Source organism: Lobosporangium transversale (assembly GCF_002105155.1).
Source record: "Lobosporangium transversale strain NRRL 3116 chromosome Unknown BCR41scaffold_39, whole genome shotgun sequence".
In the NCBI taxonomy this organism is placed as follows: Eukaryota; Fungi; Mortierellomycota; class Mortierellomycetes; order Mortierellales; family Mortierellaceae; genus Lobosporangium; species Lobosporangium transversale.
The window spans coordinates 41902-65570 of record NW_019029017.1 but is presented as its reverse complement, the minus strand read 5'-3'; the positions used below and the strand labels follow the sequence as shown (position 1 = coordinate 65570).

The following is a 23669-nucleotide window of genomic DNA, read 5'->3' as shown; positions in this document are numbered from 1 at the left end:
CGACATCAGCTTTGTTGTTAAGGGTGTGAGATATCTGAACATCCATCATGCCGCAGAGCATTTAATACCCAAATCCCACTTTGTTGGAATGCACCTTTGGGCCATTTTTCCTTACCCCTGTAAGCTTTGTCCACCTTTTGTGACCTTTTTTTTTCCTCCTTCGTCCCCACCCCCTTTCCTTCGTCCCTACCCCCTTTCCTTCGTCCCACCCTCCATTTTTTCATACATTTTCTTCTTCCACAGCTACTTCTGCTGCTCTTGTACTGTCAGGGCACCCTTTTTTTATATATACCAACCGGGGTCCCATCAGTCTTTATGGAGGACGACTATAATAACAGTGTGCGATGGTTACTGCATGATATCGACGATCCAAATGACAGGAGAGCAATAAGTTTCGACATCCTAAAAATCCTCAAACAAGCTCTAGCTCTCAAAATATTGACAGGACTGCCAACCATTCTTAGCTCTCCGCATCGTTTACTTCTTGACGCTGGGTTGGGTCGGACTGACGGTTTGGCAAAGGGAATGACGATTGGAGATCCTGCTTCACTTTTGGCGGCAAAAGCTCTGTTTCAGTCTGATTTCAACTCCAATTTCTCTACTTTACTGGACGATCAAGTCAAAGATTTGCTATCTATGGGTTTGCCGCCACCATCATGCAGGGAATGGTTTTGGGAACACGAAGTACCTCTCATATTACTACCTCTCTTTCACAACACAAAGTTGTTCAGGACGTTATTTGCAACATACACATCGGATGTCGAACAGATGGTCAATGACCAGTCTCATATTGTGGGGTTGGGTAATATATATAACTGGAACAATGATCAGGGTATTAGTCTTCAAACATTTATGAATGCACATTACTGGAACAACTCATGTCTCTCAACTGGCCAAACCGTGGGTCCATTCTATTATTTCCGTTCAAGTAGTTTAACAACTACCAAGAAAGAAGGCCCCGATTTGGTGTTTGTTATTCAAATTGGTGAACAAAAGTATCCAGTATTTGTAAGATTCATACTGTTCAAGCAGCTGGATGGACAGCAGGCTATCGACAAAGTATTTCGATCAGTTCATCACTCAACAAGCGAGCTGATTGGAGACTCACTTCCTGATTTAGCAAAATATTGCTTTGCGGGAGGGCAATACATCAGCCTGATTGTATCATACCCATCCAATATCACCACCCCATTGTCATCGTCGCCGTGGTTGCAACGTTCACTGGGTGGATTGACTCAAAACCTAATAGTAATCAACCGTTACAACGCACAACACATCCTCACAACAACACAAATGAGCCTGCTAGATAGTGTGGCTCCCATGAAACGATCACGAGATATGGATTCTGCAGTAGCTGAAGAAGATGTCAGAATATCCAGAAATGATTCAAGGTGTGGACATCGAATAATGGATAAGAAGCAGAGAGCAAGATAGGAGACAAAATTGCAAAAGAACAAGAACACAGAACATACCACATTTACTATTTGCTTTTACTTATATTTCTTATATTTCTGTATTTGCTTATTTGCAGTAAAGAAGAGGCAGTCACAGCACGTGAAATTGTTATTTTATCTATCAAATCCAAGCAGTCATTCCATCAAGAAAAAAAAAGAACCGTTATTTTATATGTACCTGGCTCATCAATGCATAGCGTGAAATAAAGTTATTGTCTTAGGATCAAGGAATGTCAATTATCGGTATTGATCTTGCACGGATATAGACCGGAAAGCCTTTGAGTATTAAAGATTTAGAGATTGAAGATAATAACGACAAGGGTTTAAAAAATGTTCAAGTTTTCTATTTCTCTCTCTCTTTTTTTTTTTTTTTTTTTTTTTCTTTGTTCCTGTTCTGCATTCCCGAAAGGTCATTTCCGCAACACCCCGCTCTCTCCATTTTCTTGCTCATTTGAGAAACACATAACAAATAATGTCGCCTCCTTCCTCCAAAAGCAAGCACTCGGAGTCGGGTGTCGCCCGTCTCTGCGGGTCCGGAACCTCGGGATTCCTCGAACTAATGATCTTCCACCCCATAGACACTGTAGCCAAGCGCCTCATGAGCAACCAGACTCGTGTAAGTAAACTTTATTTCGCCTCTTTCCTTCCTTCCTTCCTTCCTTCCTTCCTTTTTCTTTCTATCATATCGTTCATGATATTTTCACTTTTTTTTTTTTTTTTTTTTTTTTTTTTTGCTTTTTGTCTTTGGAGTACAATTGAACAATATACAGGAGGAATCTGGATAATGAACAGGACAGAGTGGAAAGAAGGAGAGAACTTCATTAAATTGTTTAAAGGAGCAAAAGCAACTTTCAGGAACCCTGGAAGATTTGATCAGGTTATTTTGTGCGTGTTGAATAGGATTTTAAATCGACTTACATCTCTGTTTTGGTTGAAAATGATAGCTGTTCGTGTCTGGTCAACCTTTTAACGTCGGTTTGGCCAACACCAACAAGGTCATTTTTAAGGATGCCGCCAATGCTGCATTTTTGAAGAAGTATGCATCTTTGTTCCCTGGTCTTGGTTTCGCTGCTGGATACAAGATCATGCAGCGTGTGTACAAGTTCGGTGGCCAGCCCTTTGTGAACGAGTACCTGAATCGTAACTTCAAGGGCTCGTTCAATGGCGTTTTTGGAGAGAAGACTGGCAAGACCATGATGCATGCTACTGCTGGTTCTTTGGTCGGCATTGGTGAGATTGCCCTTTTGCCACTTGATGTCCTCAAGATCAAGAGGCAGACCAACCCTGAGGCCTTCCGTGGACGTGGCGTCATGAAGATTGTTGCGGATGAGGGAATGGGCTTGTACAGGTAGGCTTTTTTTTTTTTTTTTTTTTTCTTTACTGGTCGAGTTTTCCAGATTAACATATACAGCGTATGCTAATAATACATTGTTTGATATTTATCTTTTTGCAGAGGTGCCCTCTGGACTGCTGGTCGTAATGCCCCTGGCTCGTTTGCGCTCTTTGGAGGAAGCGCATTCGTTAAAGAATGGATTTTTGGATTGGAAGATTATAGCAAGGCTACATTCTTCCAGAACTTCTGCGCCTCGATTGGAGGGTCGGTTGCTTCTATCACTGTGGCAGCACCCCTAGATGTAGTCAAGACTCGAATCCAGAATCGCAACTTCGATAACCCAGAGGGTGGTGTAAGCATTATTAAGAAAATGGTTCGTAACGAAGGCTTTGGTGCTTTCTTTAAAGGATTGTTACCAAAGATCTTGGTTGTCGGACCCAAGTTGGTCTTCTCGTTCACGATTGCTCAACAGTTGATCCCCTTGTTCCATCGCAAGTTTGAGGAGTTGGGCATCACTCAAGTCGGCAATGTTGTTGCCGTCAAGCAAGCCTAAAAAATGAGTTGAGAGGAAAAAAAAAAAAAAAAAAAAAGAAAGAAAGAAAGTTATTTAGAAAGGCAAAAGTAATTCAATCCTTTACAGCAGTAACAGGGAGAACTCTTTTTAGACGAAATGCCTGGCAATTTTTTTTTTATACATATTCTGTCATTCACCATCCACACTTCTTATATCCATGCTTTTCTCTGTTAAATAAATATGTCATATCCATGTAGCTTGATACAGTATATTGTGCAGGAGAATTATCTGCTCTTAGCAGGAGCTTAAGTAAACCATCATAAACATGTGCATAAGAAAAATCTCGGAAATTCAAAGTACAGACTAATGTTTATACACACTCGATGACTCAACCTTAGTTGCTAAAGTTTTCTATCCTGATCCAGAAGAGAGGTTTATTTTCTTTTTGTAGCAGCACGCAAGGTTGGTACCGGTCCTCTATGGGAGGTAATTATTCTATCCAAGAGCTACTTGTTGGCTTACTAGATCAACCCATTGCGGTGATCTGATCGCAGAATCGATGAGCAATAGTAGGTTTGTCATTTGCAATCACACAATTCTACGAGTATCACATAGTAGAAAGATGAGAACTTTCTCAGTCTCTTAATGGCAACTTATTTGGTATCGATCTCATGTCCAATCATTGGTCAAGGTCTGTTGTAGTAAGTAAAAATCTTCTCTGGTTACTGATTTTCAAGCAATCTTCTAGCCCATGGTCACACTTTTTTGGTTTCTATAGCCCCAAGGCCTTAATTTCAACCTTTGGCGCCTATCATGCTTCAAATGACGATGTCTCTTTCTTCCCCCTACCCTATTTGGTTGACCAGCTTTCTATCTGACTATCGCTTTGACTAGAAAACATGAAATTACCCACATAAAAGCATAGACACTGAGGGTAAGCAAATACGACGCGTGACACGATTAAAACGAATCACACTTCTTTGATGATCTTATCCCAAAGGGTTCCATAGAATCCCGTGATAAAAAGATGCGGTTAGCATGGTACCATTTCTCTTCTGCACACAGCAAGGTACCCCACTGCGCAGTTCTAAAAAAATTAGCATAAAGTATGCAAGAGCTTTATTTTACTTTTTACAAAATGTACAAGTTCCAGAAAGATTCTTTTAAAAGAGGACAAAAAAGTTTGAGATGAAGAGCTTCGGACGAATGTGGTGAATATGATAAAAACTCTGAAGGAACGAAAATAATCGCGCTGATATAATTTCTCTTTCCTTCAACACATAACCCGAGTCGACAGCACCTTTTGTTTTTCTTTCTCGCTCTAAAAAAATTCCTTCAAGATGTCTTTTTTTTTTTTTTTTTTTTTTTTTTTCGTTGTTGTTGTTGATCAAGAAGAATAAGAAATTTACTTGGTAATACCAATGACACCGCAGGCAAGACGACCACCAGCGTTGCCAGTGGTAGCCGAGAGCTCGTGTCCACCAAGTCCAAGATCATCTTCGTTCTCGTGGACAACAATAGTGCGGCTAGAGAACCAAAAGAGTTCAATAAAAAAATAATAAAAAAAAGGAAATATCAATACTTAGGATACTTCAATTATTCAAAGATTAACAACATGTATGTAAGAAAAAAAAAAAAAAAAAAAAAAAAGCATACCCAATAATGCTGTGAGGCCCAATGAGCTTGATCTGGGAGTCAGTGATGTTAAGAGTAGCCTTGCCATTAGCATCGGCAGTGACATTGCCGAGATCACCAGCATGACGGACGGCAGCATCAGGAGCACCGTGAGTTTGGCCGTGGGGGTTGAAGTGGGCGCCAGCAGACAGGCATCCATTGGTGTTATCACCGAATTCACTAAAAAATCAAATATGAATATTTCCAGAACAAGGAGTCAATGCACAGATAATGCTTGAGAGATAAAAAAAAGGAGAAGACGAAGAAAGTACGGCATACAAGAGAAACGTTCTCACGCGTCTATTCCTTCATTATGCACCAAATGATACTTTGGAAGTCTCCCTCTTTTTCTCTCTCTTTTTTTTATTTTTGTTGTTGAATTTACTTAGGTTGTACATGAACAATATTTTATTCCATAATATTCTTTCAATCAAATGGATCGAAATAAAATAAATAATACTTCTAAAAAAGTACTTGTACATAGGCGGTGGATGACTTACTGGACGTGGAATCCGTGCTTGCCTTGAGGGAGGCCACCCAACTCGGCTTGGACGTGAACAGGAGCAGCCTCGTTCTCCTGGGTAAAGTGGATGGTGCCGGTGACGTTCTTGTCGTTGGCGCGGAAGACGCAGACAGCCTTAACAGTCATGATGAAAGTAGTGAATTGGATGGAGATGAGGGTAGTGAAAAGTGGTGATGAGAATGACAAAAAAAAAAGAAAGACGCGATGGAGGGAGTCTGCGCAATATTTAAAGGTTTTTCTAATCTTCAATGTTGGATCAATGTGGCTAAGGACTGCGATCTGCACTGTCAAAGAAAAAACGTCATAGTCGATTAGGAATCTATGCTCTAATTGGTTGATTCGGTTTAGAAAATGCACAGAGGCTTGGTTTGCGAGAAGAAAAGAGAGGAAGACTAGGCTCGTCAGCCTGAGGACGAAGTTCATGTGCACATGCACATACTGAAAGGCAAATGTGGCTTGCTCTTGCAGATACTTCTCTCTCAGGCTGGGACCAAACTTGACATTTTGGCTGGAGGTCTCTTTTAAATTGAGAACGAACGAGGAATGAGAAAAAAGGATGGTACATTTCGCGTAAAAAGAGTCAAATTTTAAATGCTCTCCCCCAGATCATTTCAGTCCACCTGAGGAGCAATTGTAAGCAGGTGAATGAGCAAGTAGAGTGTGAACAAAAGTTTATAAGAGGCAGATGGAGAATGAGAAATATGTCAAAAAAAGATCACTTTTGCGGTCTACACCGTATCAGTCACATTTAGGTAGTGTAAGTATATAATATAATTTCACTCTATTTAAATCATTTAAAACAGTAGGAGGTGATCAATAAAGAAACGTTTCTCACTCACTTTCCTATCCATATGATTCCAATTGTTCACCTCTACTCCACACTTTGAAAGCGCAAATGTCGTCTCCTGTGGCTTAAGCAGCCATCAGCCAAGATCACGGCAGACTATCGCCTTTGTCACCTGGTCTTGACAAGGCAAGTAACCGTAGGGTATCGGTCTTGGCACATCATATTCTTTTCCACATAATTGTTGTCTCAGATAAATAACAAAGAGTCAATTGCCAAGTAATGTTGATAAATTCATGTTTACAGCACAGCTCGTGACTTCGGCTCGAAGAGACAGAAGGTACATTTGTGCAACAATAACGAAAAAAGGGTGAGTAAATCTGGTTTAACCTGCCCAGCCGAGACTAGGATGAGAAGCAATAAAGGATGAAGGACCCAAGCTTGTTTAAATACCTTCTTCTTTTCCTCTTTTGTTCTCCAAAAAAACGAGTATTAAACATTAACATTCATGGGCATTCTATCAAAGCCATTAACCTCCCCTGCGTTACTGAATGCATTCATCAAAAAATACGCAAGATCCTCGAGTGATCTAAAAAGATCTCCAAGCATCACAAGGATTATTTCAACGCTCTTATTCTTGAGCTTTCTGGTTAAGGTATAGACCCCAAGGGGCGACATAATCTTTGGCCACAGTTGCAGTTGTGGGACATGCAAATTATGCATGTGGAGCATGTGGAGAACAAAAATTGCTGTCATTTTACGTGAGCCGATGGCGAGGAAAGAACCTTGGTCCTGTATCATAGGTCATCATCAGGCTTCATTTAATATACTCACACTCGTCTTTGTCCTTTTTCATATGGCCCATATACCCTTGTAGTTCATTCGTAACCGTTATTTCCATCCACTAAGCCATATCCCGAGCACCATATTCTCTGGATCCTTTATTTTCTCGGCTCTTAGCGTTTATTCCGGACGCAGGTCAGTCCAGAAAATCAATATCAATATATACTTTTTCCTTGTGTACTCTTCGACAGCAAATGACGGATGCCACACTTTTATGCCATGCACTATCTAGCCATTACTTCCTGCCTGCAACACATAAACGACACGGAAAAATCGTTCGTGTAGGCAAGTGTGTTTTTATTATGGTTAATGACATAGAGGTCCTAAATTTTTTTTTTTTTTTTTTTTAACAACATAATCCTATATTCGCTGACCATTTTTTATAGCACCAAACATAATCTCCATTGCGGACAAGGACGCTATTCATGATATTTTGGTCAAGGCGGACTACCCTAAGAGCAAGATCTACAATAAGATGGAGTTGTATAATCAGCACAATCTGTTTACATCCTGTGACAAGAGCTTTCACAAGAACAGGGTTAGTTGTACACTATAGCTATCCGTGTATTTGTTGTAAAACGACTCTCTTATTACTCTTTTTTTTTTTTTTTTTTTTTTTGCAATGTGTATTATAGAGACGATTAGTGGCGCCCGCTTTTGGCCTACAATACTTGCGTTCGTTAGAGCCTATTATGCATGGGTGCATTCAGGTGTTGATTCAAACGATCGATGAGATCCTTGTAGATCCCACATCAGTCAAGCGAGGCAAAGTTCTTCCTCCAGGACATATCGACGTTTGCTCACTCATAAACCGGTTATCGCTCGATATCATTGGCGAAACTGCGTTTGGCCATTCATTTCAGATGGTCCAGCATGACGACCATCCCTTTCCTAAACAAATGGCCGAATTACTTAAAAGAAGCATGCAACAGGCATTTAACCCGTGGGTACGATGGCTCTTTCCCCTAGATTACTCATTTCTTCAGTTCCCAATTGACCAAGTAAAAATAAGAAAGGATGCGGGTGAAAAAGGGAGGAGAGCTGATCTCTTGCAGTATCTGATTGATGCGCAAGCGAACGAGCGAGTGAGTGGAAACGGAGAGACTGGGAATGATTATGAAGACATGATTTCAGGCAAGTTAACAGATCGTGCCTTACATACTGAGGTCCTAGTTTTTCTGTAAGTGCATAGATTTGTTGATTTTTATGACAGACGAAAAAAAAAAAAAAAAAAAAAAAAAAAAAAAAAAAAAAAACACGCGGGAGATCTTTAGGATTAGCTTTTTATTCAATCCTGCCACGTAGAATCTAAATGATCGAACTCGTGCTTGATCGAATCAATGTTAGGATTGCGGGTTCAGAAACATCATCTACTACAATTACCAATACGTTAATGTATCTTCTCAAGAATCCAAAGACGCTCGAGAGGCTGCGCGAGGAGATTGATCAAGCGACAGCTAACAATTCTGCTGGTGCATTACCTTCATACGATCAAATCCGGAATCTGCCCTACCTTACGGCTTGTATTAATGAATCTATGCGTCTTCGTCCTGTTGCTGCCTCTGGTAAGGAAAGCATGTTTGTTCACAGGGCTTTGAATTGGGATATGTTTGTGTTAAATAAGCTTCTTGTTTAATGAACATGAGTGCTTATGTCTTCTACCATAATTGACTTGCATGGTGTTTCTGGCTATATCATTAAGGCGTCCCTCGTGAAGTGGATGAGGACGCTAACATATGTGGCTATACTATTCCAAAAGACACAAGTAAGGACATGAGCATCGAGGAAGAGGTTTCATTTTTGTATAAATATATGCACTCAGTGATTTTGTTTTTTTTATTTCTTACTTTTTTTTTTTTTTTAAAAAAAAAAAAGTCGTCCTCGCACAGTTCCCTCTACTCCATTATAGTGAGGAGTATTTCCCGCAGCCAAAAGATTATATTCCTGAGCGATGGCTGCCTGGAGATGAATCTCCGTTCCCACCCGTGCAAGACCATACATTCTATCCCTTCTCTGCAGGTACACGTAATTGTGTGGGCAAGAACTTTGCGATGATGGAGATGCGATTGATCCTGGCGTCAATCGTGAAGACATATGAGCTTGAGCACGTCCCCCGACAGAGAACCGATTATGTGCAATTCATAACCACTGCCTTTGCGACCGAGAGCTATGTGGTTAAGATGAGGAGACGCAAGGACATGGAGGCTCCTTTGATGCAATAGAGATGTTTCCTTCCATATCGCAACGGTGGAAATACAAATTGGAAAAAAAAAAAAAAAAAAAAAAAAAAAAAGAGAGAAAGGGGACACGCGTCCGTCAGTTGTTTGATTTTAACGTGTCGGTTGCAAGCTAAATGATTTTTGTCCAAAGTATGTCATGTGCATGTCAATGAGTTTCCCTCCTTATTTTTTTATTTTATAATTTTATATTTTTTTACAAGAATAAAACTTGCGCATGGTCCCATGGTGTGAACAGTAGTCACTAGTAAAAAAAAGAGGTATAAAAAGTCGTCTCGATTTGCGAGAATCAAATCTTGATTCTTCTTTTCCAATTCATCCAGCAATACAGAAACAACACAAACTGTTGACTGTATAAACTTTTTACTTTCCATCGAAGTACTTCCCATCCACTTTTATTGATTGCAATCGAATACTTTTTATGAATCCGATTGTTTCTCTCTCTCCTTCCCAATCTTCTCTTGTATGCTCATCACAAGTCACTCACTCATCGCTCTTTCTTTTTTATTTTAACCCCCCTTTTTTTTTTTTTTTTTTTTTTTTTCTCTCGTCAGTCTCAACTCATATCTCTTTGATTAACAGCAATCTCAATAATATTAACAATCACAAATAGCAAATAATGCTGGTGCCAAAACAGCTACATAAACATTGGCTCACACTGTAATACATTTACACATCAACGTTATCATTATCAATATCATTATCATATCACACATCATATCATGAACAGGCCAACCTATAACGACTCGTTTGATCAGCCCGCTGAGCCTTTTGAGTGTGATGTCTCGGCAATCTTGCCCGTTGGCGACATCTCAAATACTTCACTCCTATCGGGCACAGAGGATCATCGTGAATATTCTCTTGACAACGACAGCTTTGCTCCTTCCTCTGTCTCCTGCCAAAACTATGAGCCATCTTCCCCTTCTCAGCAACGAAGTGCTCTTCCTATCACCCATACTCAGCAACAATTTTCACATATACAACAACAGCAACAACACAATTCCTATGCGAACAATAAACAAGACCTTGATACCCAGGATGAGTTGGGAGCACGCTATCTTCAGATCGAGAATGGTTGGTATCCTGTACAGGAAAATAACTCTGAAGGTGGAGAGTTCCTGGACGAACAAGAGGAACAAGCATATTTCTATCAACAGGAATTAATCCATCAACAGCAACAGAAGCAAAAGTTGCAGTTACAGCCAAAGTTACAACAACAACAATCACTGAACGTTCAAGGGAATTCAAAGTCCAACACAACCAATAACACATCCTCATCTCCCAACTATCATGATGATGAGCCCATCAGTGGCCATGCGCGTCTGTCAACAATCGCGGAATTGTCAGAACTACCATCACTCAACACTATCAACAGTAATAATAACAACAGAGTTCAATCTCATCGCAGCGGCCAACCAATGCAATCAGGTCAGATGATCATCTCTGGCGATCTAATGTTGGAAGATTTGTACGTTGAAGACGGGGAAGACCTCAAGAATGAGGAGATTCGACGGCGGTTAATGGCTAATCTCAAGCCAACAGATATTCTTGGGCCTTTGCATGAGACCCATGACTTTCAGATCTCATCCCTTACGGGCAAACGCAAGCAGTGGGAGCGACTGCAGCCATACGAGGAGCAACAAAAGCAACAGCACCAGCAACACTACCAGCAAAGACAAGAAGAGCAGCAGCCCCAAATGAATCAGGAGGGCCAGGAGGGCCAGGAGGGCCAGGAGGGCCAGGAGTACCAAGTGTGCCAAGATGACCAAGAGGATCAAGGAGACCAAGAGAACCAAGAGGGGGACGAGCAAGACTTGTCACAGCCCCATTTGGACGGAGAGGAAGGCGAGTCTGAACTTTCATCGACAGCATTAGCCTTAAAGCGCGAGTACGAGGCACTGTTCGGACCAAAGGGCGCAATTGATAGTGAACGTTCTGGTAGTGATGTGACAGGCCTAGTAGGATACCAAGACAGTGCGGATCTATATCAGCAAGACGAGGATGAGGAAGATGAGTATTACTCTGAAGACGAGGAAGATGAGCAAGAGGAAGAATTCTATGCCATGCTTGACTTGAATGGTGGTAATGGCAAGATGATCCTAGGTGTAAGTTGACCCCACGTACCACAGTCATTTTTCGTCAAAAGAGTAGTTACTGCTCATCGCATCTTTTTTTTTTTTTTTTTTTTTTTTTTTTTTGGGAGTGGTATTATGTAATAATGTAATATTCAACCATTGATGTCCATTTTGGTATGCCATGTGTCCAACCCTTAATATAAAAATAGAACAACATTCCAAGGAAACCCCGTGTAATCTCTCTTCCTCCTGGCTCAAAATTACCTCTTCCTGGTGCAATTTCAAAGCGAAGAGTGCCCCTGGCAATGCAGCCCAATAGCGGCACCCGATTACCTGTCTCCCAGGCCAGTTCTTCGTCTCCTGCTTCAGCTACGCCACATGCTCCGACCACGCCTCCACAACCACCAAAGCAAGCTGTATCATCTATAGCATCATCTACTCCGCGAGCTCAGCAGCCTACCACAAGTCTACGCATGCCACAGGTACCTGCCACACAATCGAGCACTATGTCCAACTTACAGCAAGAGTATCAACAGGCACAGGCATCCAATGCAAAGGCCAAGCCAACTGGTAGTATCTTGGATGGTCTTTGGCAAGAACCGGAATACGATTCTCAGCCGGAGGAGAGTCCTGGTGCCATTTTCGCAAAAAAGGTTGCCCAAGAACTTATGAAAGAGAAGCGCGAGAGTAATCTTAGGATTCAGGCCCCAAAGCCATCCATGCTTAGACCGCCATCGAAACTACCCACAAAGACGCCATCACCAGACAATAAAACATCAACACAGATGCTCAGAGTTGATGGTTCTCCAGAACGGCCTACGCCAACATCAGTGTCCAATATTCCTCGCGTAACTACTGTTGCGGCAACACGCTCCTCTATACCGCCATCAAGAGCAGGTGGTTCGTCCACAATGGCATCAATAACAGCAAAGGCTAGTCAATCATCCACTATCCCATCTTCGAGGCTGCCGCACAAGTCATCTATGTCGACAGCTGCACCTTCGACCTCTGCTCCCGTTTCCAGCCCCCCTCGTTCCATAGCGGTGCCAACGAGTCGTGGCTCAGTGCCATCCCGAACTGTCACACCAACACGAGCCACAATTACCTCCACTGCAAAGACACGGCCAATAAGTGCACATATCGCGGCTTCAGAATATTCCCCAAGCATATCTAGGACAGCTAGTCCTAACAATGTGGCTCGTCCGAACGGCCTTCGCAACTCCATGTACGAGCAATCAGCAAGAGACGTACCTTTGGAGGAGCCGCTCCAGCAATCTGCCAGCAGAGGTTCACTAAGAGGTAGAGGTTTAGTCAAGGAAGGTCCAACTAGTCCAAAAGAGGGATCCAAGGATCCTTTGCGTCGTTCATCGTATGAGAGGAAAAAGCAGCTTCAGCGCGAGTTGGAGGAGATTGAAGCAGAAGAGGCTGCGTTAGATAGAAGAGCTGCAGAGGAGGCAGCATTACTGGAAGGCAAGCGCTCATTGACTCCGCGAAAGCAAGTCGTTCGTTCATCAGAGCCACGTGAAACTAGGAGATCAAGTGTGCAATTGCAAACGCATCGTCGATCATATGATCGAGACTCTAGTGCCCTAACATCGCCCCTTTCTCCTCGATCACCTCGTTCTTCAGGACTCAGCTCGAAGCGGTCATCACTCTATGGTGCCCATGGTGATCGTCTAGTGCCGACGTTGGAGGAGTCATGCAAGCAACTTGCCAAGATTCGACAAGATATTGTAGATTTACGTGAAGAAATCCACCAGGATCAGCCTGGTACAGCATATACTTCACATTTGTCTGCATCCGCAAGGTTATCAACGCCAAAGAAGTCTACCACTGCCTCGAGGCGTAACTCCATGGAGAGTAAATACGCTCGAGAATCCAGACCTCAGCATGAGGAGAGCGAATCATATGAGACCAATGTACTAAGCGGCACCGAAGATAGCTTGGTATCGCCTCTCCCGCAACGCAAAAAGTTTTTCGGTGACATTGTGGGGAAGCTAAGCAGAAACGTACCACACTCGTCAACTTCTGAGAATGCTAGGTTGAGTTCGAGCCAGTATCAACAGCTGCAATCACAGCTTAAGACTTCTCCTGCCAGTAGAAAAGGACAGGCTCCAAATTCCACATCACGTTCTCTTAAATCACCTCGTGCTGTATCAGAGATGGAGCCTACAGCTCATAATAGAACGTCCAACCGAGCATCATTACATCGCCAGATAGGGACTCAGTCTTTGTCCCCCACGTATAAATATATAGGAAATGAGGATCGTCAACACAGTGGAAGCAGTGCACAGAGCGAGGAGTTTTCAGAGGAACTTGTCTATGATCAAAGAAGCCCTTATGAGACTCATACTCAGGGTAACGGCCACTACGGTAAGCGACAGCAGCATCAACAGCGCCGTCAGGATACATACTACCATCAGCAGAATCAACAGCAACACTTGGCCTCAAATCAGTACGCTCACCATTTTCGACAGGCACATGATGGAAGTCTAATTCTTTCTGAGCGACCACCTTCTGCAGAAGGGTATGGTGAATTGGGTGGTAGTGGTAGTGATGGTAGCTGCCCAGCGCAGATCCGACCGAAGGAGCTTCGGTTCTCGGCCAGTATTGCGGGCGAAGTCCAATCATTTGTGACACTCTTTAATCGATCACGCCGTAAAATGCATTTCGAGATCCTGAGACCTGCTGGTATCACGGTAACACCTTCATTTGGAGTCATTCAGCCAGGACGAGATCAGCGACTGACGATTCATTTGGCTGAGACGCGTGGGCCCGGAAGGGTTGTTGTTGAGTTGGATGGCGAGTGGTTGGTCCCTTTTGGGGTCTCTTTTGAGTAACTAGAACATTGTGTTTATTCCAAGAAGGGAACCTGCTTGGTTACCTTGGTTGTTTGGTTACTTTATTACTCGTCTTTCTTTTTTTCTTTTTCTTTTACTACCTTTTTTTTTTTTATTTTTTTTTTTTATTTTTATTTTTTTAATCTTTGTATATTGTTATTTGTAGTAGTAGCTGTAGCATTCTTTCCATGCATGTATTTTAGGATTACGGGAATGCAAGAATAACTAAGCCAGCAAAATAGTTCCGTATAGTGAACACTCAGTTGAAAAGTGCCTTGATTCACTGAATAAAGAGCACTTCATGACTGCTCTATCCAGAGTAGTAAATAATAAGGATCTACTCATGTTTCTACGCGATGATGTTTTGACAGAAACCCCTTATTTTTTAGGGATTGAAAGTGAAGATTCTTCATGACACTGAAAAAAGCTTTCTTCATTCCTCGGCTATTGCGAGTTCTGACCCCTTTATTTGATTCGACTTTTTTTTTTTTTTTTTTTTTGTTTTGTTTCTCGGACAGATGTAATGGCGTGAGAATTCTATGTAGTCACTTTAACCCGAAGAAGAATTGGTTCACTACATATTTAAAAAAAATAGTAGCGATGATGGACCGTTGCCATGAAATCTAGGATATGGCTTTGTTTTGATACAGGTAGGGACATTTTAAATGTACCCTTTCGTCGAGTCGCACCATTAATGAAAGATTATGGTTTAGGTTTAATAGATTCACAATGCTCGTCATCATCCATTTCATCTGGACAAATTGGAACATAAAAAGTCCTATCCGACTTTCCCGAAATATGAACATGCCCCTTTTCTATCCCATTGCTTGTCCGTCTCCCCTCTCCTTTTTTATACTATGGATAGCAAACGACAAATCAACTCGAATCGGAACGCGCCTTCTCTTCGCGTTCATGTATATCTTCCTCCCCCTTGACCAATACCACAATAGTTTTTTTTTTTTTTTTTTTTTTTTTTTTCTCGGGAGATTGATTGATATAAAATGCTTGAGGATACCTTCTTCTTTTTTTTTTTTTTTTTTTTTTTGTCAAACATTCTCCAGTGCCTTCCTTGCTCCTAAAATAAACCAATACAACGTTATTATCAATCAGACTTTACTCACATAACAACACCATTTTATCGTGCCCTATACTTTTTTTTTTTTGTTTCAAAAGAGATAAAAGTAAAAAGGAATTTATTGTAGTATGCTTTCCACCACTTATTCCTCCTCTTCGTCCTCAACCTCGTCTTCAACGAGTGTAAAGCAGACGGTCCACGTTGATGGCCAGGTCCACGTTGATCGCCATGTTCATGTGGATGGTCATGTGGGTAGCCAAGTCCAATTTACCAAGCAGTGCCCATATGGTGGTGCCCCTACCCTTGCAATCACTGTCCATAGTGCTACAGTCTTGAAGGATGTTGAGGTAAAAAAAAAAAAAAAAAAAAAAAAAAAAACTAATTTGTTATACAAATATACAAATAATACTCACATGTCTTTATATTAATTATATTAACCCTTTAGGCTTTTGGCAAGCAAGATCCTTATCTTCGTCTGAGTCTCGATCTCGACAACGCAAAGTCGTTCCAAAAGACATTTGTTCACAAGAATGCTGGCAAGAATCCGGTGTGGAACCAGTCGTTCACATTGCCATTGAATGGTGAGTCTGAACTGTATATCGAGATTATGGACGAAGAGACAACCGCCGATGCAGTGATTGCGTACGCAGCTATCCCCATAAACCAGGTGATCCATGCAGCTGGTGGCTCCTTCAATGGCACTTTCGAAGTCTATACAGCAGGTGGCAAGCCCAATGGTACAGTCGACTTGACCTTAACTGCGTACAATGTCCCCGGTTTGCAAACCACGAGCGTGAAGAACCATAATACTTCGTCCGCTACGACCAGCTTTGTCCGTGGTCAATCTCATATTAATGAGATTCATCAGAAGCGCATCAGGTCAATTAAGAACAAAGAGGCTATGGCGGATGCTGGAATGGCGGTTGCGGGTGGTTTGTTAGCGGTCGCAGGGGGTCTATTGGCCAACAAGGTGTCGAATGATCAGAGAAGGCAAGAGCAAGAGAGGAAGGAGGCCGAATATCAAAAGCAGGTGGAGCGAGAGAAGTTTGAGAGTGAAAGGAAGAGGTTTGAAGAGGAGCGAGCCTCGTTCGAGAGAGCTCAGGTGGAAGAACAAACAAGACTGGAAAGAGAGCAGATTAAGATTTCGTCATCCTCGTCGTCGTCTTTAGAGAGAAGAGAGGAGCACTATAATAGTAATCATCAGGATAGGAGCAGGTGTGAGCATAACAGTGGTAACCATTGTCATGACAGGCATAGCTGTAGCTGTAGCTGTAGTCATTGTCATGGTTCCTGCGATGGTGGGCACAGCAAGAAGCATGGCACACGCGATTGGGATCCTGTAGGAACGTATGCTGCAGGTGACAAGGTCAAGTACCATGGCCGCGACTACATTTGTCTTCAGGGCCACACTTCGAATCCAACCTGGGAACCCACGCAAGCACACTCTCTCTGGCGCGCAGACTAACCTAATATAATGTTATGAGCAAAGGGCTTCCTTATGCGGAGGACTTTACTTTCCAATGCGAGCCGCTATGGTCTCTGTGTTTATTTTACCATCTTTACCATTTTTACCATTATCTTGATTTGGGATTCTACATTTGCTGACAAAAAAAGAAAAAAAAAAAAAAAGTTGTGTTGCCACTTTCATTAGAATCTTGAAATAAAATAATCCTAAGGATTGTTGTTTTAAACTTAAGTAGCAGCATCGTTGACTAATATATATTATAAGGAAGGAGTGATACTTGTAAAGGATGCTGTAGAAAAAGAGAAAGAGTGCAAAGTATTAAAAAAGGAAAGCGAACAATTATGAGTATTGTAATATGATCTAAATCAGCTGATACGTTTGATGAAGGCCTTTGTAGTTTCCAGTAATGTGAAGGGAATGGTTCAAGTTTATTAAAATACATGCTTATCCTGCTCATTCCGAGCAACAGCCTTATGTACAAGGCCAAAAGAGACTGAATGGAGCAGTTTATACTCTGTTGAAGGAGACTGGAGCCACGTAAGAAAGGTATTGGGTCAAACTCGGGAGGAGAATTGTGTCCCTACTTATGCCGATCTCGCTTATTCTCGCCTCCTTCACTGCCCAACTTCTCAAACAGACCTTTACATCTCCAACCTGTTGATGAGAAGGGTATTCGTACACAGACAGCCCAGGAAGTTGGGCTAATATGTAAGCCACGTGATGGAATATCATGATAATAGATCGAATTATCACTTTTCTGAAAAGAAACTAAAGCAAGATGTCCATTGGGTCAGTCGCCTTTCCGGAAGGATGCAATTCGCTGCTGGAGAAATGTGTGCACATCATGCACATGATCGATCCGATTGAAAAAGCAGATTTGACACTGTTGTTAGGTCAACAATGGCGAGCTTCCATTCAAGTTCGAAACAACATAGTAGGCAACAATACAGCATCCAATACTACTACTAGCGGTAGTAGTAATATGGAGGTGCCAATTGGCCGAGCTGTGCCACCTGAGAAGCCATTAAGACCTGATACGCTTGAATTTGTGCGGCCGGGTTTCGGTGTCAAAGTTGGCAAAGCAGGATCTCTTTGTATGAACTTTTTTTTTATCCTTGTAAATATTGTTATTGATGAAAAGACTGACGAGTTTGGCTTATTTTTATATTTCATCTTATAATAGCAAGCAGGATCGCCATCTTGCATGGTAAAACAATAGTAATGATAAGAGGAGACAGCCAGTATGCCATTAAGTAACATTGGTTATTGATTTTTTATTTTTATTTTTTATAGCGTTGGCTAATGTCGAGCAGTGGGCAATTGATACAGCATTAGACAACATGGCTCGGTTTGGATATTACACACAAGCGACCGCAGGGACCGCACTCAAAGGACAGATTGAGGATGAAGAGCAACAAGAGTTTGTGATGCCGAACAGGTTTTTTGATGACTTTGTTCAGATGGCCTGTGATGAAGCCAAGGTAAGATAAATATGCATAGTGATTCAAGTCTATGTTACAAGTTATTTCTTGAATTCTGTAGTAGGCTTGCAACTTTATATATTTTTTTAATTTTTAATTTGATATCTTCCAAAAACCCTACCTCCCCAAACTAGCATTTCAAATGGCTCAATGAGAGGCTTGAGTGTCAAGGTGCACACTATGGCGATCTACCAGTTCATGCCTCTATCTGGGACTCTTGCACAGACACAGCGCGTTCCGCTTTGGCACGGATGGCGGTAGTACATATGACGATTGAATCCCGAGGCCTGGATGTGAATCCAGCGACGATCGCGCGGTTTGGACGGAGTGGTGATGAAGAGTCTGCAAAGATGTTACAAAAAATCCATGAAGATGAAGTGACTCATGTGCAAATTGGACATCGATGGTTTTGTTATCTATTAAAACGACATGAAGGTGTTGGAGTAGAAGTGAATGGCGATAGTGAAGCCTTTGGTGCAGGTACAGGCGCAGGATCTGGGAACAATGTTTATGATGCAGACGATGAATTGTATGAATTTAGGCAAGTGACGCCGGCGTATGCACAAAAGGAAGATGGGAGTCAAGGCGAAGAGGTTGTGGACCCTACCGAGGCACGGCGTCGAAAGCGGTTCCAGGAAGTTGTGGTTCAGTACTTTAAAGGATCCCTTAAGCCGCCATTCAACACCGTGGATCGTGAGAAGGGTGGAATGACGAGGGGATGGTATGAACCATTGGTTGTTGTCCGAGAAAGAACAGGGTTTAGACCAGCAGCAGGAAGGCGGTTGCAGAGTAGGAGGGACACCAATGTTGTCAATGAGGCAGCTGAAGGGAAGAAGGAGGTAGAGGTTGTTCACGAGAGCAATGACGGCAGCAGCACGAGTACTGCTTCTATACCTACGGCTTCTAACCCTGAGGCGGCAGATTATGTAGAAACAGGAATATAAGAATGAAACCATTAAATGCTGATGTAGGCAATAATATTTATTTAATTATGGACCTGCAGGGGAAATTACACACTTGTACCACGGCACAGGCTCTGCCAAGCTGCTTCAACCTATAAGAGGCATAGATAAAGGAGCTCTTTCGTCCAGAATAAAGCGGACGGTGCGTGCGTCGCGATTGTTCCTTTAGATTTTGTCAATAGGGTTTGTAAAAAGGTAAGAATGAGAAGGACAGGAGGGAAAAAAAGCCGTCGCGGTCCGTCGTTACAGCTTTGCTTTTAAACGGATATCTGTGGTTGCATAGCAATGGCATTGAAAAATAAAAAGGAGAGATTAATACCTCTCTTGTTTTGAAAGAAGGTACGTTTTCTTTGCCCACCTCTTTTATCCGCTATTACGCTTTGATTCTTGTTCTTTAACGAGTTACTCGATTGTCGCTTTACATTCCGTTCACTCTCCGTCCCTTGCGGCATAACTACGGCATTCTAATATTCTTCCATTACCTCTATTTTACTTTTTTTATTCATCATACTCTATTATATCGTCCTTTTTGCTCTTGTGTACTTATCCCTGTGGATACATTAATCTTCATCGGACAAAAAAGAAAAAAGACAAGGTTGAGAGCCGCTGAATCTTCCCCATGTTCTCTTCCTTTTCATCCTTCACCTCACGTGCATGGCCTAAAAATACCACTGAAAATAGAAATGAAGGCAGCGCGCGACCAAGATACAGCTTATACCGTAGTAGTTACGCGTCAATATTCGCAACACCTTCAGTAGCAGTAACAGCTAGCAATGTTGTCTTGGAAATGCGTGATTTGTCAACCAATGATGCAGCGACATCGATTGAAAGAGAGCCTGTCACTGTTCCAGCAACAGCGTTCAATATCAGTGAACAAGATATGCGGCTAAATAGTGAGCTGATCCAGCTGGCTTTGGATTGGGCTTTACGATTGGATGGGAGGCGGGACCAGATCGAGGAGGGTACTGAAGACGAGTGTGGACACCGGCGTGGCCGCGGCTGTGAACGCGGCCGCCTATCTTTCTTCCAATATTTTCGACAGTTTTTCCAAGGAGATGGCAACGCATGGAGGTTAAGCTACGGTCCACAAAGTTTGGGGCTATCGTTCTTTTTCAGTAAGACGGCTTGCTGGCGAAAGTTTATGCAGCTTAAAAGCAAAATCGATTGATTTGGTGATCCTTTTCTTACTAAACCCATCTTCAGGTCTATTTCCCGTGGCAGGTATTCTGATCTGTTTCTCATTATCATACTTTTTGGTCTTCCGCCCGCTGTCCCAGCTAAAGATTAGGGAGTCAGAGCGTCGTATTCTACGCACATTCCTGCTTAAGTGCATAGCGCTGGATGTTGCTGTAAGATATCGACTGGAAGACCTCCCAAGAGCCGATTATGTTTTGTATGTCCTATTGCCACTTACAATCTACATCTAATTAACGGGTGCTTCCAAAATATGGCCTCTTTTTCCAGATAGGGGCGTTATTTCCAGTAACTCCGTTTATTCGGCTATGCTTTTCTAGCAACCGTCGGATGGTACAGAAGGCGCAGGTCTATGTAATTGAGCATGCGGATAGATGCACACAAGCAATCAATCGAGCTAATGTCAGTATAGCGGCGTCAATCCGAGCTCAGTCGTCTGTTCTGCAGACGGGGAGCTTACATCCAGCCGCTAGTCTCCATCACCTATATTATTACTCGCATTATTCAACCATACACGGCTTTCCGGAAACGGGACTGTATACTGGCAACCTTATGGATGGGCAAAATACTATTAGCACTGAACGAGGTCAACTTCAGCGAGCGCAGTCGGTGCTTTCTGCACCGGCGCGGCTGGAAGGGCAAAGCAGGGCCATGGTCATGAATAAAGAACAGCACTCATCGCAGCAAACACAACTGCAAGGAATGGCTGCTGTGAAAGCGGAACTAAGATCTACTGAAAGTTGGATACAGCGGATTGGTAGCGCGTTTCGATTGGACAAGAGAGGCATTTATGTCCCTGTCACTCCGAAGAAAGAGCGTTTACATTTGAGCGACATCTTTAAGAGTCCATCATCCGAGCAGCCAACTCGGCAACAAAAGCAAAAGTGGGCGAAACGGCATGATCAAGATCCTAATATGACTGCTGGCAATAGTGCATATAGACAGCAAAATGCGGCAGAACTTCCTGCTGCTGGAGTGGGCACTCCATCTTCGTCCGGCTCTCATCATTTGCGCTATTGTAAGAACACAACCTCAAGTTTCTTCTGTCACCAGGCATCCTTGCCAGTCGGTTCAAGTGTAGTATCTCCGAGTAATAGCGCTGTTGTTAACAGAGGGCGGGACAGAGTCGATCGCTCATTATCTCTAAAAAGAACGATATCTTACGATCATGCTTCAGACAGCCTTAACCCAGAGAGCGAAAACTACGCAGAACACTATAGCGACGATAAAGAAGGTACTTCAGAGGCATTACAGCAACATGGATATATGGTGGGGAGCCTTCGACATTATCACCATGCTGCAGCTAAGCGGGTGCGCCCTCCGTTACCTTTAGTCCAGCCGATGCATATATCAGTAATACCACGATTCCGGAATAAGGATTTGGAGTACATGGGGCCTGTTGACAAAAAAAATGCTCATATTCTACATCGGAATACGTCACCTCGGAACTTGAGAGGCCGAAGAGAAAGAGAACAGCAACAGCTCTTGCGTCTTACAGGTGGACAGGAAACGACAGAAATTACCTCAACTGTAAATGCGCTCTCTCTGACTACCAAAAGTAACCCCAAAAGCCGCCTGATGCAACAATTACAGCATAGGCAACAAACCCATCGAGGATATGAGATAGCACTGGGGCAGTCATTCCATCCAAGTCAACGCCAGTCTGATAACCATGGCGATTACTCTAGGCAATCCTGTAACCACCGAGCGCAAAAGACAACAACATCGCCATTAGAAGTATCTTGCCAGCACGCAAGGATACCGTGCTTGGACGCGACCCCCAGCAATGTTGGGACCGTACAGGCCATTATGGGAGCAGTAATGTCAAATATCACCGGTATAGAGTCTACAGTAGTATCCTCACCTGTGAGGTCGATTATCCCAATCTCAACGAGCAGTAGTATGGAAAAAAATGAGTGTAGCAGGCCAAGCGCGCGAGCGGGTGAGGGAATATCCAACAATAACCGTGCTAGTGTGGATCAGACTTGGAGGGTTATAGGATGAGTCATCTCCATAGAATTAGTTGTATTTGACCATACATTTAAAAAAAAGGGGGACATGACTCTCTTGAAGAAAAGGTATACAGCAGCCAAGTGGATATCCAGAGTTGCTTTTTTTTTTTTTTTTGCCGTTGGTTTCAAACAATTCTTGTATACTAGGTGCACTAAAAAAAAAAAAAAAAAAAAAAAATGTTCAACCGGGTGTGTGAATCAATGCTTTTAGACCTTTGCTACTTTGGATGGAATGCTGAATAGCTTTTAAAAAGGACTTCTGTCCAATTTCTGATCTTGAAGATCTTGACCAGTGATGGTTTTGGCATAAATGACGAGTCAGCCTTAAATAAACGATTGCTTCCACTAAACACAACAGGGGCTAGACGCGAGCTTTTGGAATAAGACAGATCCTTTATTCATCAGCCAGGGTCAGTCAAACATCGCCAGTGTTATTCAAGATGAATCAGTCAAGTCAAGCGACAACCCCTATTGTGTACAGCACATGAATATGTAGTTCACAAGGAAGAAGCCTGTGCTCTAGCTCTTTGCTTAGTGTCATTTATTTGTTTATTTTACGTTAAAAAGCACTGATGCGTTTGAGTTGTGATGTCTCGCATGAATGGATACAAGTTGGCAATGGTAAGTAGCCAGTTGCCATGGTATAAAAAAAAAAGAAAAGAAAGGGATTTTTTTTTTTCTTTCAAAAATCACGTCCATCCTTTCTTTAAACGAGCATCTTGATCCTCTCATATAAACCCTCAAAAGTAAATCAATAATCTATAATTATATAATAATAATAATAATAAAAATAACAGCAAAATGACCAAGAAGTCTACAAACACGCAAGCCCCAGGCAAGGTTCCTGCTCACTCTGAGCAACAGCAACAGCATTCTGAGATGTCGTCGACTCCCAACAAGAAGGGTACACGTTCTCAAGACCAAGCTCAAGCCCAATCTAAAGGTTCTAGCCATGATGTGCAGCAGAACGTTGAGACTACGCCTACGACTACAAAGAAACAGCATCATGGTTCCAACCGAAGAACCTCTGGCTCACATCCTCAAAAGATCGATAACACCCATTAAGCAAAAGAAAAAAGGCCGCTTTTGTCTCCTTTCATAGTGTAAATACTTTTTGTGCGGCGAAATTCAATAAAATTGCTGCGGAAGAACCACAGTCACAATTCTATTTTTCCCTGCTTTTTTTTTTTTTTTTTTTTTTTT

The 23669-nt window shown here is 42.4% G+C and overlaps 8 protein-coding genes across 8 annotated transcripts; 7 read left to right on the top strand and 1 right to left on the bottom strand.

The window, feature by feature from the left end:
• Positions 1-167: 167 nt before the first annotated feature.
• On the top strand, positions 168-1599 carry BCR41DRAFT_359697 (hypothetical protein). The gene has a single exon (XM_022025232.1). The coding sequence runs from the start codon at positions 316-318 to the stop codon at positions 1432-1434; it is 1119 nt and encodes a 372-aa protein (XP_021878189.1). The 5' UTR covers positions 168-315; the 3' UTR covers positions 1435-1599.
• A 227-nt stretch (positions 1600-1826) lies between these two features.
• Positions 1827-3356, top strand: BCR41DRAFT_388696 (mitochondrial carrier domain-containing protein). Its single transcript, XM_022028029.1, has 3 exons — positions 1827-2070; positions 2399-2802; positions 2908-3356. Exons 1-3 carry the CDS (start codon positions 1927-1929, stop codon positions 3338-3340), a joined length of 981 nt encoding a protein of 326 aa, XP_021878188.1. The 5' UTR covers positions 1827-1926; the 3' UTR covers positions 3341-3356.
• A 1317-nt stretch (positions 3357-4673) lies between these two features.
• On the bottom strand, positions 4674-5676 carry BCR41DRAFT_359694 (superoxide-dismutase). Its single transcript, XM_022025231.1, has 3 exons — positions 5476-5676; positions 4958-5155; positions 4674-4827 (listed from the first exon to the last, which is right to left on the bottom strand). The coding sequence occupies exons 1-3, from the start codon at positions 5622-5624 to the stop codon at positions 4707-4709; spliced, it is 468 nt and encodes a 155-aa protein (XP_021878187.1). The 5' UTR covers positions 5625-5676; the 3' UTR covers positions 4674-4706.
• A 1073-nt stretch (positions 5677-6749) lies between these two features.
• On the top strand, positions 6750-9352 carry BCR41DRAFT_359691 (cytochrome P450). Its single transcript, XM_022025230.1, has 8 exons — positions 6750-6937; positions 7160-7260; positions 7358-7410; positions 7512-7663; positions 7761-8305; positions 8473-8690; positions 8828-8890; positions 9001-9352. The coding sequence occupies exons 1-8, from the start codon at positions 6791-6793 to the stop codon at positions 9345-9347; spliced, it is 1626 nt and encodes a 541-aa protein (XP_021878186.1). The 5' UTR covers positions 6750-6790; the 3' UTR covers positions 9348-9352.
• Positions 9353-9932: 580 nt separating this feature from the next.
• On the top strand, positions 9933-14375 carry BCR41DRAFT_424576 (hypothetical protein). Its single transcript, XM_022030459.1, has 2 exons — positions 9933-11467; positions 11647-14375. The coding sequence occupies exons 1-2, from the start codon at positions 10085-10087 to the stop codon at positions 14275-14277; spliced, it is 4014 nt and encodes a 1337-aa protein (XP_021878185.1). The 5' UTR covers positions 9933-10084; the 3' UTR covers positions 14278-14375.
• A 1105-nt stretch (positions 14376-15480) lies between these two features.
• Positions 15481-16817, top strand: BCR41DRAFT_424575 (C2 domain-containing protein; the record flags this gene model as incomplete). The annotated part of the gene is made up of 2 exons (XM_022030458.1): positions 15481-15699; positions 15798-16817. The coding sequence occupies 2 exons, from the start codon at positions 15481-15483 to the stop codon at positions 16815-16817; spliced, it is 1239 nt and encodes a 412-aa protein (XP_021878184.1).
• A 777-nt stretch (positions 16818-17594) lies between these two features.
• Positions 17595-19249, top strand: BCR41DRAFT_424574 (hypothetical protein; the record flags this gene model as incomplete). Its single annotated transcript, XM_022030457.1, has 4 exons — positions 17595-17911; positions 18001-18024; positions 18111-18298; positions 18433-19249. Coding segments are annotated over 4 exons (1339 nt in total), but the record flags the coding sequence as incomplete, so codon positions are not given.
• A 630-nt stretch (positions 19250-19879) lies between these two features.
• On the top strand, positions 19880-23623 carry BCR41DRAFT_424573 (hypothetical protein; the record flags this gene model as incomplete). Its single annotated transcript, XM_022030456.1, has 4 exons — positions 19880-20375; positions 20464-20653; positions 20775-22325; positions 23264-23623. The coding sequence occupies 4 exons, from the start codon at positions 19880-19882 to the stop codon at positions 23529-23531; spliced, it is 2505 nt and encodes an 834-aa protein (XP_021878182.1). The 3' UTR covers positions 23532-23623.
• Positions 23624-23669: the final 46 nt, after the last annotated feature.

What these genes read in the sequence shown, in the direction of transcription:
- BCR41DRAFT_359697 (XM_022025232.1), top strand. Translation starts at nt 316, where the DNA reads ATGGAGGACGACTATAATAACAGTGTGCGATGGTTACTGCATGATATC.
- BCR41DRAFT_388696 (XM_022028029.1), top strand. Translation starts at nt 1,927, where the DNA reads ATGTCGCCTCCTTCCTCCAAAAGCAAGCACTCGGAGTCGGGTGTCGCC. An exon ending in TCATGAGCAACCAGACTCGT is followed by an intron (nt 2,071 to 2,398) that starts GTAAGTAAACTT and finishes TGAAAATGATAG; the next exon opens with CTGTTCGTGTCTGGTCAACC. An exon ending in GAGGGAATGGGCTTGTACAG is followed by an intron (nt 2,803 to 2,907) that starts GTAGGCTTTTTT and finishes ATCTTTTTGCAG; the next exon opens with AGGTGCCCTCTGGACTGCTG.
- BCR41DRAFT_359694 (XM_022025231.1), bottom strand. Translation starts at nt 5,624, where the DNA reads ATGACTGTTAAGGCTGTCTGCGTCTTCCGCGCCAACGACAAGAACGTC. An exon ending in AAGCACGGATTCCACGTCCA is followed by an intron (nt 5,156 to 5,475) that starts GTAAGTCATCCA and finishes TTGATTTTTTAG; the next exon opens with TGAATTCGGTGATAACACCA. An exon ending in GGGCCTCACAGCATTATTGG is followed by an intron (nt 4,828 to 4,957) that starts GTATGCTTTTTT and finishes TTGGTTCTCTAG; the next exon opens with CCGCACTATTGTTGTCCACG.
- BCR41DRAFT_359691 (XM_022025230.1), top strand. Translation starts at nt 6,791, where the DNA reads ATGGGCATTCTATCAAAGCCATTAACCTCCCCTGCGTTACTGAATGCA. An exon ending in AGAGCTTTCACAAGAACAGG is followed by an intron (nt 7,664 to 7,760) that starts GTTAGTTGTACA and finishes TGTGTATTATAG; the next exon opens with AGACGATTAGTGGCGCCCGC. An exon ending in ACTGAGGTCCTAGTTTTTCT is followed by an intron (nt 8,306 to 8,472) that starts GTAAGTGCATAG and finishes AATCAATGTTAG; the next exon opens with GATTGCGGGTTCAGAAACAT.
- BCR41DRAFT_424576 (XM_022030459.1), top strand. Translation starts at nt 10,085, where the DNA reads ATGAACAGGCCAACCTATAACGACTCGTTTGATCAGCCCGCTGAGCCT. An exon ending in ATGGCAAGATGATCCTAGGT is followed by an intron (nt 11,468 to 11,646) that starts GTAAGTTGACCC and finishes ATATAAAAATAG; the next exon opens with AACAACATTCCAAGGAAACC.